This window comes from Panicum hallii, chromosome 5 (assembly GCF_002211085.1).
Source record: "Panicum hallii strain FIL2 chromosome 5, PHallii_v3.1, whole genome shotgun sequence".
Taxonomy (NCBI): domain Eukaryota; kingdom Viridiplantae; phylum Streptophyta; class Magnoliopsida; order Poales; family Poaceae; genus Panicum; species Panicum hallii.
In genome coordinates this window covers 9,014,150-9,031,857 of record NC_038046.1, presented here as the reverse complement: position 1 = coordinate 9,031,857, position 17,708 = coordinate 9,014,150, and the positions used below count along the sequence as shown (strand labels likewise).

The window sequence follows — 17,708 nt, the reverse complement described above, 5'->3', positions numbered from 1 at the left end:
AGGTGTGCCGTGCCGACGCGTGCCATAGCTCGCTTCGCAGTGATCGGACCTGGACACTCGAGAGGCCGTGAGCTGCAGAGGCAATGCAGCCGTATCACTCGTGCAGAAGCTGCTAGCACTTGCTAAGAGGCCAGTGCCAGGAGGAGCTAGCGATGGAAAGATCATACAAGGCGAGGCTGGCTGGTGAGGGGTCTGGACCTAGACGAACACGTCTTATATAGAGCCCGGTGCTATGGCATCCACGTAAGCTCCTGCGTTTTCTTTTCGAGCCTAATGCAGGAAATTAAAAGAAAAAAAAGCCCTCAATCCTGTGGACCTGAACGGTTAACCGGCAGTTGAGAAGGGCCTTTTAGCCGGCTGACGATCACTTAAACAAACCCAAGAGTTTCCGAAAGTAACCAAGCTTTGCAGCCTGTGGGCGCTGAGCCATTTGCGGGTGGTGCGGCCGCGGGCAGCCCGCAGCCCTCGGAGCCGCCGCCCGCCGGAGTCACCGAATCTGGTTTTGTATATAATAATGATGAACAGCACGGTTTTCCTGTTCCAGATTATAGATCGATCGGCGAAGGCAACAGGCCACGCACCGCTGGATATATATGCATGCCTGCATTTAGTATATGTGATGCAGTGCGTTACTTGTTTGCATGCTGCACTGTTCAGCTTCTGTACAATGACTCGTCCAAGAAGTACGGCGTCACGTCGAATATACGAGCCCGAAAAGGTTGTTGCACCCCACATGCATGCATGCAACGACGGGAGGGAGAGGCATGTTTCTTTTGGCTCTTTGCGTTCGATTCGATTCGATTCCCGTGCCACGCCTCGGGTAGATCAACGACCCCCGCACCGCAGCGCTCTCTTGATGTTGCCCAGCGCGCACGCCGCCAGGCCCGCCACGGTCTCCGCCGCGTCCGGCGGCGACGGGCTGGCCAGCGCCTGGAACGCCACGGTGACCAGCGCCCCGCCGGCCTCTGCCGCTGACCTGTCCTCCTCCTCCTTCCGGCACGACGTGAACACCGCGGGCCTGGACTCCAGCCCGTCCGGCATCACCGCGAAGCCGCACGGCAGGACGGCCACGCCGCTCGAGTCGTGCCCGTCGATCACCGGCCGCAGGGCCGCGGCGTCGACGGCCGCGTACGCCACGGTCGACTCGCAGGGGCTGGTGCTGCTGTCCTGGAGGATCCACTCGCCGTCCTGATCTCCCGCGGGTGATGTCGCGGCCTGACATCCGGAGAGCAGCGGCATGTGAGACGTACTGACATGACATGATTGCCTGGTTCCGTTCCGTCAGGGACGAGCGGAAACCTACGTATGCCGTGACGCAGTTGCCGCGGTCCTTCCCCTTCGCCACGCTCACGCAGCTCCGAACGGGCCGTCCGGGCAGCAGCATCACGTCCCACTCGTGCCGCCGCGACTCGTCCCTGAGGAAGTCGAAGAGAGCCGCCGGGTTCACCGGCAGCCACGCCGACAGCACGGCGCAGGCGATCAGCCCCTGCGGCTCGCCAGGGTCGCCGACGTTCCTCCGCGACGTCACGCGGACGCCGTGGCCAGCGCCGCCGCCGCCGCGGTTCGACGCCACTCCGCTCCATGCCAGGTCCCGCGATCCGCCGATGACGCGGCACAGGCTCGATGCCATCCGGTGCGCGAGCTTCAGGACGCTCCGCCTGCCTGCCAGTGTGGCGACACCTGCACGCACGAGCGGTGCGTAATTTCAAGTTAGCAGTCGCCCATCGACCATGCCGCTGCACGTTTCATGTCAGCAATAAGTAGCTGTTACCGGTTGAGTCCCTTGTCGGAATGTTGGTCGCCATCGAGAAGACCATCCGCTCGCACTGGAGCCTGAGCGCCGCCACCCAGCGCCTCGCGCCGAACGCCAGGCCGCTCGCGGCCGCCGGCCGGTACACTGACGGGACCGCGGCGTTGCGGCATGTGGCGTGCTCCACCCAGGTCACCTGGATTCGCACACGAGCAGATGAATCCTTGGCACTTCAAGGGTGCAGTTCGGTTGGATGCACCGGACATTGATTCTGTTCAAACCATGTCGCGTTCGTGGAATCGAGTTACCTTGCAACGGCCGTTGGTCTGCTCTTCTATGACGCACCCTGAGGGCTTCTTCAAGCACTTGCAAGCCGTCGACGACGTCTGTGCATCCGGTTCAACGTCGTCGAGGGAGACATCGACGACGGCCCATTTGTCCGCAGTAAGTTTCTTGCAGTGGCGAAGGAAGTGGACCTCCCTTGTTGGTACCAGTGGTGTCAGCGTCTGAACCTCTGCGAACATCTGAAGCCGGCAATCGGTCAGAATTTAGACTGACCATTTCTCGATCAGGAGGAGATTAGAACGTCTCGAATTACCAATTGCACGACGCCGTCTTTATCGTCGTTCTCGCCTGCACGGATCACAGACAGCGTCACGGCCTTCGAGATCATGGTAGGAAACAGCTCCATCCATTGGTTCTGCACAAGAATTCAGAGATGAAATTTCAGTGATTCTTCAGTGTACAGTGTACAAGTCACGGTCTCAAGACACTCTGAAGTACTGAGAAGGCTATGTGAAGACTTGTGGCATACCACGTCCATGAAAGCATTCACGAGCTGCGTCGTGTCGAGGTAAACAACCCCGGTTTCCCTCGACACCTCAACCGACCACCCGGCCCGCTGGTCGCCGGCGGGATCATCGCCGCACTGGAACAGCCGCACGTGCTCGTCGTAGTTCAGGACGTCGCGGCCGGTCTCGACGCTGCGCACCCAGAGCGGCTCCCCGGAGGAGCACATCGTCGTCAGCTCGCACAGCGCGCGGCCGGCCAGCTCCAGGATCCTCGTTCTGTCGTGTCCCGAAAGGCCGACGACGCCACCGCAGCCGTCGGCTACGCTCCCGCTCCCACTGCCGATCGGCTGGATGGCGCGAGCCGAGCGCGACGGCGAGGCCGGGGCGGCGAGCTTGTCAGCGGCGGGGTTTCCCAGGGTTCCGAGCAGCCTCTCAATCTGAATGGCACGGTGTATTGAACATCGCGCCGTGTGTCACAGTGTCAGTGCTTGCAACCACACGCAGAGGGCTAAAAAAGAGCTGGCGACATGGTGGCGCACGCGAGCGAACCTCGGCTCTGAGCATGGCGTTCTCCAGCCGGAGCTGCTGCTCTTCCGTGCTCGCGGCGGCGGCGCCGCAGCCTGGACAGCGTGGCGATTTCTTGGCGAGCTCTCGCATGGCGCGGTTCTCCTCCTGGAGCTTCTCCAGCTCGGACTTGAGCAGCGCGTTCTCGTGCCGCTCCTGGGTTGCCTGAATAGATCATTGAGCCGCAAGTTAACCAAGTGCCGGTCCGTGTTCTGGATCAGTCTGCTTGTAGAACATGTGCAGTCAGATCAAGGTGCAGCATGCACGCGGTGATACGGGAGCCGCGGCCTAGTTACCTTGATCTGAGTTCGCCGGTTCTGGAACCAGAACTTGACTTGGCGTGTGGAGAGGCCGAGCTCCTGGCTGAGCTGCTGCCGCTGCTTCTCGTCTGGATGCGGGGACTCTTTGAATACCCTGGCCATTCGATCATTCGAAAGAACACCTCAGCTTAGCACTAATCCTGCAGGACCTCAATTTCGCTTTTTTTTTGTTCATAATTTCGCTTTGTTCGAGTGACACGGGAATAATATGCTACCAAGAGAAAACTATCCGAGTACTGCTGGGCAGCTCCCTCCTGGACAGCTTCTAACCCATCATGGCCTTGTCGGGCCGGCCCAAGAAACAATTACGCGCACAGGAAATTCTCGTGTTTTGTACGCACGCACACACCACCCGTGGGGGTAATTTCAACACGAGCAACGTGACCAAGAACTTTGAACGTCCGTTAGGTTATGGACGGAGGAGGGGACAGCGAGAACTCACGCTTCCATGGCCTTGATCTGCTCGGCGTTGTGCCTGTGGTAGCTCTTCCTCCTCTTGTTATCGCCCCCATCGTCTCCATGCCCCGCTGCTTCCTCCCCGCCGGACCACGCACCGCCGGACTGGCTTCCCGCCGCCGTGTTCTCGCTGCTGATCTCCGCCGCCTCGCCTGGTCTCAGTCTGATCCCGCCGCCGCCCTCATCGCCGAACTCCACTTCCTCCCCACCTGACGCCGCCGGCTCATTCCGGCCAAACCCACCCGCCTGCACACGCACAGCGAACCAACAAAACGGCATGTCAGGAAGCAACACAAGATCACGGCGTGTTTCCTCAGCTCCTTCCCTGCACGCACGCATGAAAGGCGCGTGCTGATGCCATGCCCTGTTGCTCAGTATGCGAGGGAAGATAAAGAGATCGAGTCGATCGGCGGCGACGGACAAGCGAGAGGGAGAGCGCCGGAGCCGGGAAGAAGTCCTGGGTGCGCGGTGGCGGTCGGCTGGATCCCATCTGCCCGGCCCTGGTCCTGGAGCGCCAGGAAGCCTATGTCCTGGCTAGAGCGCCCTTGTTTTTGCAGGCTTGAGGGTTGGCATGAAGGGGAAGGGAACAAGGAAGAATTACGTGAGAGATCTGCAGGGTGCTTTACTAACTAATAGAGCTCTAAAGCTTGGCCGATAATCAGACGCACGGTGTCTGCGTGCTGGGAGACGCCGGCGGACAGGCAGTTAGGGGTTGAATGGTAGTTGTGCGCGCGGGGCGTGCCGGGCACCCGGCGACGGCGCTGATCTTGAAGGAGATGACGATGTCGTGACCTCATTCATTTGAGTGTGCCTCTGCTCGGTTGCTCACGCCTTGTGCTTAGAGCAAGCAAACTGCTGCTCGGTGTCGTGCCGTGTCGTTGCTCTGGGCATTGCCCAGCAGCCCAGCTACCTCGAAGAATCCCACCTGCTCGCCGCCACGGCAGCGAGAAGGGTAGCTGCACGACTTAACTACTGTAGCTGACAATAATGTGGACGTGCTCACGCCCTTTGCTGCTCTTGTGCGGAGCTTAAAAGGGCATGACGGTCAGTGGCCATCGTCCCCGTTTGCTAGTCGACTCTTTTCCTATTTTATACGACAAAAGTAAATTGACACATGATCCACAGAATTCCAAGGACCTAGTAATGAGTCCATCTATCGAGCAAATGCTTTCAGTACTACACTACTGTTACACAATCCGAAAAACAGAGAGGGTACTGGTACTACCACACTATCCCGTTGCCGCTTTTGAGGCTAGTCAGCTTATGCATGCCGCCTAGTTTTCTTGAGAAATGACAAGATGTTACTCCCAGTATTGGTCTTCTTCTTGTGATCATCACCTAGAATAATGTGAACATCCTGAAAAAAGTTCAATGAAAATTATTCTTCTAGTCAAGATAAGGTGTCGCAAAAACTTTACACGCTTTCAGAAAGCATTTGATTGATTTGGTGCTGTCTATATACAATGTAATGCCCATAAAACACATTAGATAGATATGTCTTTCACTTATGGAACAGATGCCGGCTTTTTTTCTGTACATAGAAGTGAAATATACCTCTGCTCTAAAAGAAAATGACCTTCTTAGGTTCCTTGGGCTGTCATCAAAACTTGCAGATGCCATGGTATCTTCTTTCCCTAATAACAATTTTGATAGGTCAAATGAGTACCAGAGCACCAGATCAATAGACATATATATAGAAGACCTATCATTATTACTGAAATGACAACAAACAAAGATTAACTTATGCCCTTATATGACAGAAATTTGAGCGCATGATAAACATTAGTCCAATTTTTTTTAAAAGACAGTATTGCCCCCTCAGTTGATGCATTTATGATCAGCTCTCGCTACAGAATAACTATTCAGATACGAACTATCGAACTTTTGCTAAATTAATGCTTTAAAAGAATGAAGAAAATGATAAGGACATATGGGATTACAGAAGAGGAACAAGACTATATACTAAGAACCATGTTTTTTTCATGTAAACATGGCCACCAATACTATATTTTGTTATTTACCGATGGATGGTTGAACATCATAAGGCTTGAGAGTGAGGCCGGCTCCAGATAGTGTTGGGCCAGTAATTTTCAGGACTTCCTGATCATTTTTACTGTAAATAAATATCGCAAAAACTAGTAAGTGATGCATGCTTTACATAGGAAATAGAGAACGAAATGATCAAAATTAACAAGTTGTGAGAATAGACCTCGAGCTAGCACCATTTGCCTGTTTGGTCGTTTGAATATCTGTTGAAAAAATAGCGGCAATTAAATCAATAATGACACAACCATTACTATCTGCAAACCAGTCAATTCTGAAATAATTGAACCAAATGACGCAGTATAAAAGGCACACCATTCAAATATAAAATTGTGCAATCATTCATTACTATTTCCATGGTTCCTAGCAATATTTCAGACAGGAATGACATTACCAAAGGACTACATAAATACGTGAGTAAATTGCACATGCATATGTGCAAAGCTCAACTCAATTTCTGTTTGCGGTAAGTAATTCATGCTGTAGTTGCAATTATGTATACCAATGACTCTAATAAAAAAGTGAGAATAAATAGCTTGCAAGCAAAATTTAAAAGCTTTACATTGTGAGATGTAGCGACGATGATATTGAATGGCATAAGGGTCTCCTCGTACAGTCAAAAGCTTCAGGGAAATGGCATACTGTTCGCATGTTAAAAGTCTCTGGTGCCATGAACAGAGCACAAAAAATTCAGTGAATCATTGAGATCTCATTTGGTCGTTGTTCATTGGAAGTCATAGTTAGTAAACTATGAGAGAGAACTTTCATGAACTACGAGAGAAACACGATGTAGCATGCAGATGCTGGTATTGACTTCATAAAACTTTTGTTTTGAATGAATCGGCATCCTATCGAGAAGGGTTTGTTACGTAGAACAGGAAACTTTTAGCAAAAGAAAAGCAAAAGGCCGGAAAAAAAACTATCACTCTCCTATCAGCTGCGCCAGGGACTTCCTAAAATGTAGTGACAGAAGAAATTAAGTCTCCAATCTGAAGCTCAATGAAGTATTGATACTCCAATTGGAAATTATAGTACGTTAATCATTATCCATGCAAGCAAAGAGAATTATAGTATGTTAATGAGTAGTCCAATTGGAGATTATAATATGTTAATCATTATCCAGTTTTCAAGCAAAGAGAATTCCGACCTGTTTCAGGAAGTTGATCTTTTGTTCTGCCTGTGTGACGTGAGTCTTCTCCTCCAGCTTGTGCTCAAGCTTGGACGAAACAGTCCCCAAGTGGTCAATCACAGCCACAACTGCATCGCAGATGTAACTCTTTGTACCCTCCAGAATCCTTCAATTCACCGGGGGAAAAAAAGGTAAGCACACACTCAAATTCAAAGGAAGACGAAAACAGCGTGTTCGTTCGAGTAGCAGAGGGTGATATCTCAAGGACCAAGGAGATAAGCTCTGCGATGGGCTTACAGCTTCTTCTTCTTCTCGGTCTTGAGGAACGCCTTCTCGCAGCAGTCCGCGGCCTCGTGCAGCTGTGCCCGCAGATCCTTGAGCTCCTGCACGACCAAGCAAGACTTGCCAAACCCGTCAGGTTACTATACAAGCACGCGGCAGGACAGAGGGGAACTGACGAGCCGCGCTCGACGTACTCTGAGCGCGCCGTCGAAGCTCTCGGCGCCGGGCGCACCGAGCCGCGACGCCGACCTTCCGAACGGCACCGCCGCGCCGGCGCCGCTCGTCGACGCCGCCCCCGGCTGCTGCTGCTGCTCCTGCTGAGACCCCGCCTTGCCGGCCTCCGCCGCGTCCATCTCCCTCCCCCACCTTTCCCGCGCACTCTCCGCGCGCGGCGCCAAGAAACTCCTGAGGCGGAGAGACCAGTACGGGAGCCCTGTAGCAGTAGGACTGCAGGTGGCGATGCGTTGCTCGCTCCCTGTGCTTCGGCTCTACAGCGAGTACTAGACTGCTAGCGCGGAAACGGGCACGCGCAGACGAGCGCGAAGCGAGCGTCCGGGGACAAACGAGCGGAAGCAAGGAGACAAGGCGGCCAGGCGGTCGCGTGATCTCCCCTTGGCGCGGGGCGGCCCCGCGCAGGGATGGGAACGTGGTGAAGAGAGGCACAGGCACACGCGAGCCCGGCACGACGTCACCGACGGGCTTTTCCCGCGGGGGAGCGCGCCGCTCCGAGCCTCCGAGGACCGAGAGGCTGGGACGCCTGGGCGGCGCGGCGTGCGCAGGGCTCGTCACGGGCGCGCCGGTACGTGCGAGGTCGCCGCAGCAGTGGTGCCGGTTGGATTCTTGCGCGTAGCGTTTTGTTTGGGGTCAAGCGGGACGTGCTCACCCTGATTAAGGAATCTGGTGTTTGTTTATCGGTTCGATCCCCATCACCGACCGGAGCCTGTAACGCCTTTTTGTCGTCGCTGGTCACCACCTTCCATCTGGCGGGGAATCTAGTCAAAATATCTGAGAAAGGCAGGGGGCAATCTGCAAACAGGACATCCGATGCGGCGTTAGTGGTCTAGAGAGCAGAAGACGGTTCTTCGGTTCAACGACACACACACACACCATCCATCGCCTGGAACCTCACAGTTCCATCTCATTCTGCGACGACTCTCAGGGCCAGGGGTGGGCAGCCATGATGGCTTGTGCCCTCGCCGCCGTCCAGCCTGCAGCGGCTCTAGCGCCATGCGGCAGGAGGAGCCTCTCCGGCCATCTCCGACGGCTGCCGTCCCCCAGAATTTCAGGTGAATTAGTATCTTTTTAGCCGTGCAGCATGCTCCGCCTTTTGGTTTCTCCACACAGGCATGATGTGATCTGCAATGCGGTGGTGCAGGTAGGATCATGAGCCGCAGCGTCGTTACGAAGGTCGCGCGGGACAGCTCGGAATCGTCCGGGAGCGTTGTGAGATACGTCAAGAGTTCTGTGAGTTTCTTGTCTTGGATTCATGACTTACTGTAGCTGTTCAGCCACATCAACCTTAAAACTTGAGCTTCAAAATGCCAAGGTATTATTTAATCTGGCGTGATAGTTTATCTGGTTTGTTGCTGCTAGTACTTTCAATATTTTAAGTTGTAAGAGAAGTTGAATGTGATGCGACTTGCCTAGCTCATGGTCTTCAGTGTACTGTACACTGTGATGCTTCTTGGTTAGAGCATCCAACAGATTACTCATATATCTAAAATACACGCTCTCTCCATTATCAATAACTACTTGTCATAGTTGCTGCAGCAGACTATAGAGGGATGAATCCTCTTCTTCATTTAGATGAGAGAGAGTTCATTTAGATGAGAGAGAGGTGTATTTTGGTGATTACCTAAAATTTTTAAGTATTGGTGATTGGATTGGTAATTTGTTGAAGTATCTTAATCATTAAAATATTAATTTTTAGTATTGGAGGGAGGGATAAGTAATCATTTGAATTTGAAGATGGTCTTTCAAGATTGGATACTATTAACTTACAATGTTGCTCGGCTCGGGAACACCACACTGACAGTACAGGAAAAGAAAAAACAATGTTTGCAGATTACAATAATATAGAACGCACTTCCGATGCCCGATGCATCTGTGATCAGTGCTGCTACTTTGTTGCTATACTTTTTTCTGCAGTGCCTTGGTTTTATGCTTTTTGTGCAGTGCCATTTGTGCTTCCATGAGGATGAGGCGTTTTACATGAATCAAGGAAACTAATGAAACTTGTATCTGATCTTACTTTTTTAAACTAAACAGTTCAGCACTGCTGAAGACATCTTTGCTCTAGCTGGAATAGGTTTTGCATCCGTAGCTGCATTATGGGCTTCAATAAATCTCGTTGAGGTAAGTTCCCACTGACATGTTTCCACATATGCAGCTTTCAATTCCGAACCGAAGAAAGTTTTTGCTACAAGGCAGATGAGATTAATCTTGTTCATGTTTGATTCACCTTCAGATCATTGATAAGCTCCCGGTTCTTCCTCTTTTCTTTGAATTAATCGGGATTGTAGTTGCCTGGGTAAGTTATAGTCCAGACCCTTGAGGGCTTGTGCTACATTTTTTTCCCCAGCTTTTAAATGATTTTCTTAGTGTTAGTACATTTTTGTGAGCCCTCACTGTCAACTCCCTTTGGCATTACAGCTTTTCATCTACAACAATCTCCTCTTCAAGCCAAAGAGGTATCAACTTGCTTCCCAGGGGTTTGCGTTTTGTTTGAGTATTTAAGGCTAAAAATTACACATTGTCGCCAGCTAAACTTGAACGTTTTGGATTGATTAGTTCATACTACCTGCAGGCAAGAGTTTCTGGAGAACATCAAAAGCACAATATCTCGAATCTTGGGCCAGTAACTTTCGGACGCAACAGTGGACAACAGCACTGTGTTATGGCCTTATGGGCTCTCTAGTTTCTAGAGGCCTGGCGAGATGTAATGTTTAACTGCGTGCATATATATAAGGCGAGAAACGAGTGTTACCATTTTTCACTCTAGAGGCAAAATAACGATTTTCTCTACAGGTTAGTGTGATCAAAACCATTCTCCTAGTAGCGAAACTTGGACCTCTTGGTTTACGAGCCAAGTAAACACACAACGTCAGAACCAATTCCATTCTTCAACCTGTGCCGGCCGGTTGATTTCATATTCAAGGATGAAAGGGAAATTTTACATCCAAAACCTGCAGAACAGTGCAAGAACATGAAGGGAAGTAAAGAATTCAGTTCTACCAACTATGAACATTCATGGATACCGGCGGCACAGTTGTTTCACCTGCTAACGAAATGAGTTGTCTCCCGCAAGTGTTCCTCCAGTACGCATCCTGGTGCTATGGAATTCACCAGTGGCTCAGAGACAAATGGGCACATCTTTTTCTTTTTTGAAATAAGAACCCAACCTGCAACAGCTTGGCTCGAATCCAGTCCAGGTAGATAGGACTTTCTATTCCGTTCAAAAAAAAAGGGACTTCCTATTGTTCTATGCCACCTCGGCACTTCCTGTCCACCACCCGACAACACATCCCACCCCAGATCCCCAGTTCAGCTTTCCAGTATGAAAAAGAATTGTTTGGCGGTAATAACATTTGGATGTTATATGGAGCTATCCCATGCCAATTGTTAGTATGCCAATTGATGAAATTTCAAGAGGTAAATAGAAAAAGGATGAACTAAAATGTAGACACAAAACAGTTAAGTGCATTTATGACTAATCTAATCTAATGCCAGCATTACACTTATTCTAACCAATGAGAATAAATCAGATCCTCTAAGCTTCTAAATTATCGATCAAGACTGATACATGTATCTGATCAACCTGTTAAGAGGCTGCAAACATGATGCTCTTGATCATTGCTGCACCCCCAAAATACAAACCTGGGACACGTGTGTTCTCAGGCTTCAGTTTTTGTCCAAATGCCCAGTAACAGGTTTTCCAGCAACAGGATGACTGCTGGAACCCTGTGGAAATGTTTTTACAACAGCAGGTACATCAACTCTTGGATATGGTACTCGAGAAACACCATTTACCTGTCCGGGATGGCCAGATGTTTCAGATTTGATTGCCATGGAGTACCTTTCCTCTGCAGGGAAGAAAAATAAGGATTAAACTCATCCTAGTCTTATAGAGCAAATAGCAAAAGCAATATCAGACACAACAGATGGAAGCGCTTGTAAAGCAAAAGATATATCTGACACAATATACATTTTAGCCTTCCCAGGTTTACTAATGGATTCTCAATCTCAGACACAACAGATGGAAGCGCTTGTAAAGCAGGGTGTATAAATTAGATAGCAAGACACCAAAATTCTTAAGTCAGACAATGAGACAACACAAGACCATATAAATCCATTCAGTCAGATGGATCCAAATTAATCAATGCAGACAGATATCACTATGATTTGGAACAGATATCATGATGAAGCATTAACACGTGTAAGGATTTGTGTTAGTAGTTAGCATGGTGAAAGGGAATTTTTGGTGTACCTTTCATTCTTCCACATGTCACAAGCTTACGGAGACAATCACGGAATTCTGTCAGCACAACTCTTTCTTGTTCTGCATACAGTTCGGATTGGTTCTGGTTGTCAGCCACTGTCTGCTGAGGAGCAGCATTTTGAGAAGTTGTAAACATTGTATCTTGTTCGTCACACATCAGTGCTAGCGTTCCAGGAGACATAGGCCTATTGGACTTCTGATCATCAGCACAGTTAGGCCTGGATTCTTCTAGAACAGCTTTGCCCGTATGAGTTCCTCTGCTTGAATTATCATTGATTGATGCTTTGTGATCCGGATCTTGATTATTTCCTTCTCTATCATGGTTTGTTGACCCTCGGGAACCTGCCTTATCATCTTCTTTCTGTCCCCCGCCTTCATCTTCCTTCTCTGCATCCCTCTCTTCCTGTGTCTTCCTGCCTGTTTTTTTTTTAATTACACAATGAGGAGCACATAACCGTCAAAATAATGCTGCTTTTGTGGACTATGTAAATCACGCTATATGTTGTTCTTGGTTGCAGGTTCTCAGGGTGAACGAACTAGTGCAACATGTAATGTGGCCAAACGTACAGTTATAAATATAAAAAATAGCACATTGAAGGACAAGAATGTAAACACACGGTAAAAACACATGTAGATGATCTGAGAAACACGAAGTGTCATTACAGGTGCCACTACTTGCCAGCTCTCGTTCAATTTCAACAGGAAAAAATGGTAATCTTGAGTTCTTAACCATTATATGTAAGGTGATACCTGCACATCCAAGCAAAGCCCTAATAACTCAATGGGTATCTTACACTTTTTTCTGTGTGGAGAGATGAAGCATTAACATTTATTACCCTATATCTCATCCAAACTTCGATAAAGCACTTCATCAGTATCCAAATTCCAGGCCCAAGAAATGACGTAAATAGGATGATAAAAATTTAGATAGGATCCTACTTTGAACCAATGTAACTGCGAAAAATTAGTACTGGATGAAAAGTATGCTGATCTATGTGGGTTGCTTCACTGAATATCACCAAGATAACTCATGCATGCAAGTAGGATCACCGGGGTATTTTGTCATACGAAAGTGACAGAACTGCTAAAGGTAAATAAAACTAGCATAATGGCAAGAGCAATACCAGCATATGCCTTTGCAGCCTCTCCTGACACCACCACCAAAAGCTTACATAGCTCTTTTATGTCCTCTTCTTGAACAATGTCTGCTAAAAGGGGCCTGAAGTGCGATGGCATAAACCCATCAATGAAAAACAGATAGAGTAGACATTCCATGAAAATGGTGTATAGTTGGCAGTTAGTAGTTACCTGTAGGTAACTTTAAAGGGCCCCAGAGTGGGAGGATGCACAGACTGGCTTATTGGAATTGAACCATCAGGTACTGCATTCTTCTGATAAAATAGATTCATTAAAAAATGAAGCACGTGCAGCTAGTTTATTGGAGTCTCATAATAACTGCTGCTATGGGTAGCTTCATCTTATCTTCTCGCTGAAAGTCAATTTCAATTTGTAATTCTGTTCTAGAATAATTTCGAGTTCTCTCAAAACATAATAAAAGTACTTGTAGTTTCATAATAAGGAGCTAACACTGCCACGCTGCTTTATCATGTAAAAGGAAAAGTTATGTGCAGATATGTGTTGATGATTAGTATCAAGAAACAATATTCCTCAACTCAAGTTCATGGTCTGAACGACATATTATAAAATCCACACTCCTAGTGACAAAATAAAGTACTTCGGCTTGCTTTTGAATTCAACAACTCAAGAAGACAAAGCTATGTCAAGGTAAAGAAACGAGGCAAAAACAATGCATGCTGAAGTCTTAGATATGACCATTACCTGAGGTAGGTGACCATTCTTTTGCGCTACATATTCCTTATTCGAATGGTCAAGTGATGGATCAATGTGTTTCCTCTTCCTTGACGTGGAAGGAGAAGAAAATCCTGTAGCTCCAATAGCACCATTTACAGCTGCGTTTGTCACTTGCTGCATGTTAATGGAATTTTTGTGATCCCCTTGGAAAAGAGATCTTCTTTCTTCACTCCCTTCAAAATTCTTGCAATCCATACACTTGCAATTTTCAGAGCATAGTATATTAGCTTGGAAGCACTCACAGTACTTCTTGAGGCATCCTGACTTCTTGCAGTGGCACCCTTTATTATGCTTCCCTACTAAAGGGAGATCGCTAGACACCTCCTGGCAATTCCATGGACTATAATTAATGATGCATGGCATGTCAGCACAATTAACATGGCCTAAATAAAAATGCAATAATGAAAATAAGGCCTGTATTTGCATTGGGTAAGTAAACATATGAATATGATTAGAGTCTAAGGTTAGTGGAATACAGGAATAACATATTTGGTTATGAACTTAACTATAATTCTTACTTGTTATTGTTAAATATGACTAACAAGAAAAAATATGCACACGGGGCTCCTACTGAAAACATTATTCATTTTAACTAAAAATACTACCTGCTGTACAATTTCCTTGCTCTTTAGGGTACCGATACAGTTTCAGATGCACATCTTCTAACGTCAATTTTTCTAAGGACATGCTATAGAAAATCAATAATATTATAATGACACTGAAGTACTTTTGCTGGTGAATCTATTAATATTCTTTTTTCAACAATATAAGAAGATTTATGTAGAAATGGTCAAATTTATGACAGATTGACTGCACGGATTATAGAAGTGTACTTTTGTGTATAGACGTAGTACTTCATATCATAAGTGGAAGGAAACAGAACACACACTTTACTTGACAGGAAACCAATTGATAATGCAATAGTTTAATAAAGAAACAAGAGCTTGATTGAGGCTAAAGAATGAAAAGTTTCCATCCCGAACTACCAAATATGGAATGTTGGTATGTTGATTTTGACTTTTGAGGATTAAAATTTTTAGTTACTACAATTTGGATTTTCAAAAATGCCGCGAACAAATGTCGGTACACTGATACACATTTCCTAAGAGGTCTTATGTTTATGAGTAACTAGACAGAGCGAATGAATTGCAGGCGTGATGAAGTCTTGTCAAATGAAAATTATCAGTTGTCAAGTTCTCACAGGTAACTTCTGGTATAGACTTATCTAGACATGTAATGTTCTATTCCCTCCCACCCCCCCCCCCCCCGGCTAGGATGGTGTTTCAATTCAACTACTCTTAATTAGAATAAACTATGATCTCTAAAATGAGCATGGACACTGCTATAATTAAATTAAACTCAAAGGCATAACAAATAGAAATTATGTTCCCTACGAGAGTAACTATGTAAACAATGTTTGGACCACAGAACATACATTATTCCTATTCGCATGTGGGCTGCTCCCAATCTTAGGCCTGAATGCATCTGGATTACGCTCCAATGTAGCATCAATAGCTTCACGCCTGGCAACTTCATTCTCAGGATTGTTAAAACAATTGGTGCAGTTGCACCCATCACAGTGAGCACCAGAAGCAAAGCATTCACAGTACCTGTAAGAAACCATTAACAGATTTCAGACGGATAGCATCAGTACACACAACACACAAAGCTGAAAGAGTATCAAAACAGCAGTACATTCTTCACATTTCAAAAAAGGATGTCTTTCAAAGTGAAGGTCAAAACAATGACACACTGGTATAGTTTGCCTTTCTGTGGAGAGTGGGAAATGAGGCATTTGGAGGTTATATGAAGGATTGAAGTGGTGCTGGAAATATTTCCCAAATCATTTGTATTATATATAAAATATAATCGGTGTTACTCATCTAACCTACATCTATGCATGTACATCCCTACACATAATAAACAAGCAAATGACACAAGCAGTTTGTGATATTCGTCTTTTAGCGTGTTACATAGCTTATAACTCTAGTCTAAGCACCATTTGTAAGAACTTCAGCTTCTTTTGAAATCACAAAGAGAGTTCAGTAAAGACCATTGCTCAAGCAGATTTTGCATCTAAATGACATATAAATATTTTGACTATCCAAACAATCCACATGCCTCTTTTGCAGCATGTCAAAGAATCCATATTCGTAAAAGGAGGAACACAATCCTCCTGAGAAAACACCCTTTGCAACATTGTGTTCTTCTCAAGCTAAGGACAGAATCCGACTTACAACTTCAAACATCTGGAGTTCCTGCAGTTGCAGCACTTCTTCTTCGTGGGAGTGCTATCTTTCCCTTCATAGAGTCTTAACCGTGGTTTTGGTGACTCTGGCTTCCTACAGTACAAGGGCCCAAAGCATAATTAGAACATTGCAGGAGCATGATGCAAATTTCAAAGTGAAAAACTAGAGATATTTGGATCCTTAACAGGGAGAATATGCTAAAAAAGTGCTAAAAAATGCTAAAACAAATAAGATCATCTAACGCAAATGCGTGTCCTCATTTCCAAGGAATGACAAGTCAAAATTTGGAAACTTGCTCGTGTCGACGCTCAGAAAATCAGAAACGATCCCAAGTTCACCATATGAATCGAGACGACAACGGACTCACTCATCGAGAGAAATGAGCCCCATACCAAACAGAGAGGCGGAAATTTCGAAACAGCAACACTACATATACATCTCAGAACGGGAGCACTCACAAGGGAACGGCGACCGGGGGCCGCTGCACTGGCTGCGGCGGCACCGGGCGAAGCTGCGGTACAGGGACTGCCACCGGCACCGCGTGCCGCGGCAGCGGCACATGCCCCACCACCTGATGCGGGCGCATCACCGGCAGCACCCGCGGGTGCAGCTGCTGCGGCACCCCCATCGGCACGGCAGCCCTCGCGTGGTGCGGGGGGTGCTGTAACCCCACCGGCAACGTCCTCGGCTGCAGCGCCCTGGACACGGCGGCGGCGGCGGCCGCCATCGCGGGGTTCCCCGCCAACGCCGCCGTGTTGAAGTCGAGCTGCCTCACCAGCTTCTTAATCGGCGGCTGCGTGGACGCAGCGGGCACGGGAGGCCGCTGCGGCGGCCCCCCGCCCCCCTGCTCCTTCCCCGCCATCCACTCGACCCGGAAGCTACTGGATCAAAACGCCCCCGCCCACCAGTAACGCCAACGCCAACCCAATTCACGGCGGCCGCGGGGACCCGCGGCGAGATCGCGGCAGGCGGCTCCAGATCGAAGGGGTGGAGGCCCCGCGGCCGAGTGCGGGGTGGCGGCGCTCGCCGCGAGCTTCGGCGCGTGTTTGCGGCGGAGGGGAATGGCGGATTTTGAGAGAGCTGGGGTGGGGGGATTAGTGGATTTTCCCTCTCGCTGCAGCTCTCGACTGCCCCCTTCTCTCTCTCTCTCTCTCTTCCCCCCTCTCACCTTTCTTTCTCTCCCACTCTTCGCTTTCGAAATCAAATTCATATTCTACGGCCGGATCCGCGAGGTCACCCGCCATCCGACGGCGAGGGCGCGGCCGGGGCGCATCCTGCGGCTTGAATTCATAGATGTGGGGTTGTTGGGCCTCTTGCCGTTCGATTCGACGGATTCGGAATCGCTCAGCTCGTCGCGGGGGTGACGCGCACGCGTCTGCCACTGACGCGTGGACCACAGGGAACGAGGACTCGGTGGGGCTGCACAGTCAGTGTGCGGGGGCGGCGCGGCGGAGAGGCGGCGGGGTCTCGATCGCGGGATGTGATCCGTCCTGTCCCTTGTGGAGTTCCTTTTTCTGGGAGAAGCTCCCGGACCTGCTGCATCGTAGCCCATCTCATGACCTATGGGGCCAGATAAGGTGCGGCCCACATGTCAGCATATTTGCTCTTGGACTCGCGGGAAGGTACACTTTGCAGCGAGCTCAATCTCGCGCGAGGGTTTTTAAAAGGCGCGACTAGTCTTCGATTTCAGTGGAGGCCAAGTAGGCCACTGTTGAGCCCGTGGAGATGAGCGCCATTTCGTTCGTGGGCTACTT

At 48.6% G+C, this 17,708-nt stretch overlaps 4 protein-coding genes across 4 annotated transcripts; 1 reads left to right on the top strand and 3 right to left on the bottom strand.

Annotated features, from left to right (window-relative positions):
• Nucleotides 1–658: 658 nt before the first annotated feature.
• On the bottom strand, nucleotides 659–4,469 carry LOC112894991 (homeobox-leucine zipper protein ROC9-like). Its single transcript, XM_025962850.1, has 8 exons — nucleotides 3,868–4,469; nucleotides 3,402–3,519; nucleotides 3,091–3,270; nucleotides 2,565–2,978; nucleotides 2,349–2,450; nucleotides 2,059–2,274; nucleotides 1,772–1,946; nucleotides 659–1,680 (listed from the first exon to the last, which is right to left on the bottom strand). Exons 1-8 carry the CDS (start codon nucleotides 4,218–4,220, stop codon nucleotides 692–694), a joined length of 2,547 nt encoding a protein of 848 aa, XP_025818635.1. The 5' UTR covers nucleotides 4,221–4,469; the 3' UTR covers nucleotides 659–691.
• A 476-nt stretch (nucleotides 4,470–4,945) lies between these two features.
• Nucleotides 4,946–8,325, bottom strand: LOC112893023 (probable protein ABIL5). Its single transcript, XM_025960161.1, has 8 exons — nucleotides 7,530–8,325; nucleotides 7,351–7,436; nucleotides 7,072–7,219; nucleotides 6,487–6,586; nucleotides 6,091–6,130; nucleotides 5,903–5,994; nucleotides 5,436–5,515; nucleotides 4,946–5,238 (listed from the first exon to the last, which is right to left on the bottom strand). Exons 1-8 carry the CDS (start codon nucleotides 7,686–7,688, stop codon nucleotides 5,143–5,145), a joined length of 801 nt encoding a protein of 266 aa, XP_025815946.1. The 5' UTR covers nucleotides 7,689–8,325; the 3' UTR covers nucleotides 4,946–5,142.
• Nucleotides 8,326–8,414: 89 nt separating this feature from the next.
• LOC112893024 (protein CURVATURE THYLAKOID 1C, chloroplastic-like) lies at nucleotides 8,415–10,398 on the top strand. Its single transcript, XM_025960162.1, has 6 exons — nucleotides 8,415–8,621; nucleotides 8,711–8,799; nucleotides 9,604–9,690; nucleotides 9,803–9,865; nucleotides 9,988–10,025; nucleotides 10,142–10,398. The coding sequence occupies exons 1-6, from the start codon at nucleotides 8,513–8,515 to the stop codon at nucleotides 10,194–10,196; spliced, it is 441 nt and encodes a 146-aa protein (XP_025815947.1). The 5' UTR covers nucleotides 8,415–8,512; the 3' UTR covers nucleotides 10,197–10,398.
• A 564-nt stretch (nucleotides 10,399–10,962) lies between these two features.
• On the bottom strand, nucleotides 10,963–17,109 carry LOC112893021 (protein tesmin/TSO1-like CXC 5). Its single transcript, XM_025960159.1, is given in 9 exon segments — nucleotides 10,963–11,241; nucleotides 11,244–11,417; nucleotides 11,822–12,250; nucleotides 12,958–13,052; nucleotides 13,142–13,224; nucleotides 13,673–14,029; nucleotides 15,141–15,315; nucleotides 15,943–16,047; nucleotides 16,413–17,109. Coding segments are annotated over 9 exon segments (1,908 nt in total). The 5' UTR covers nucleotides 16,817–17,109; the 3' UTR covers nucleotides 10,963–11,155.
• Between the last annotated feature and the right edge of the window lie 599 nt (nucleotides 17,110–17,708).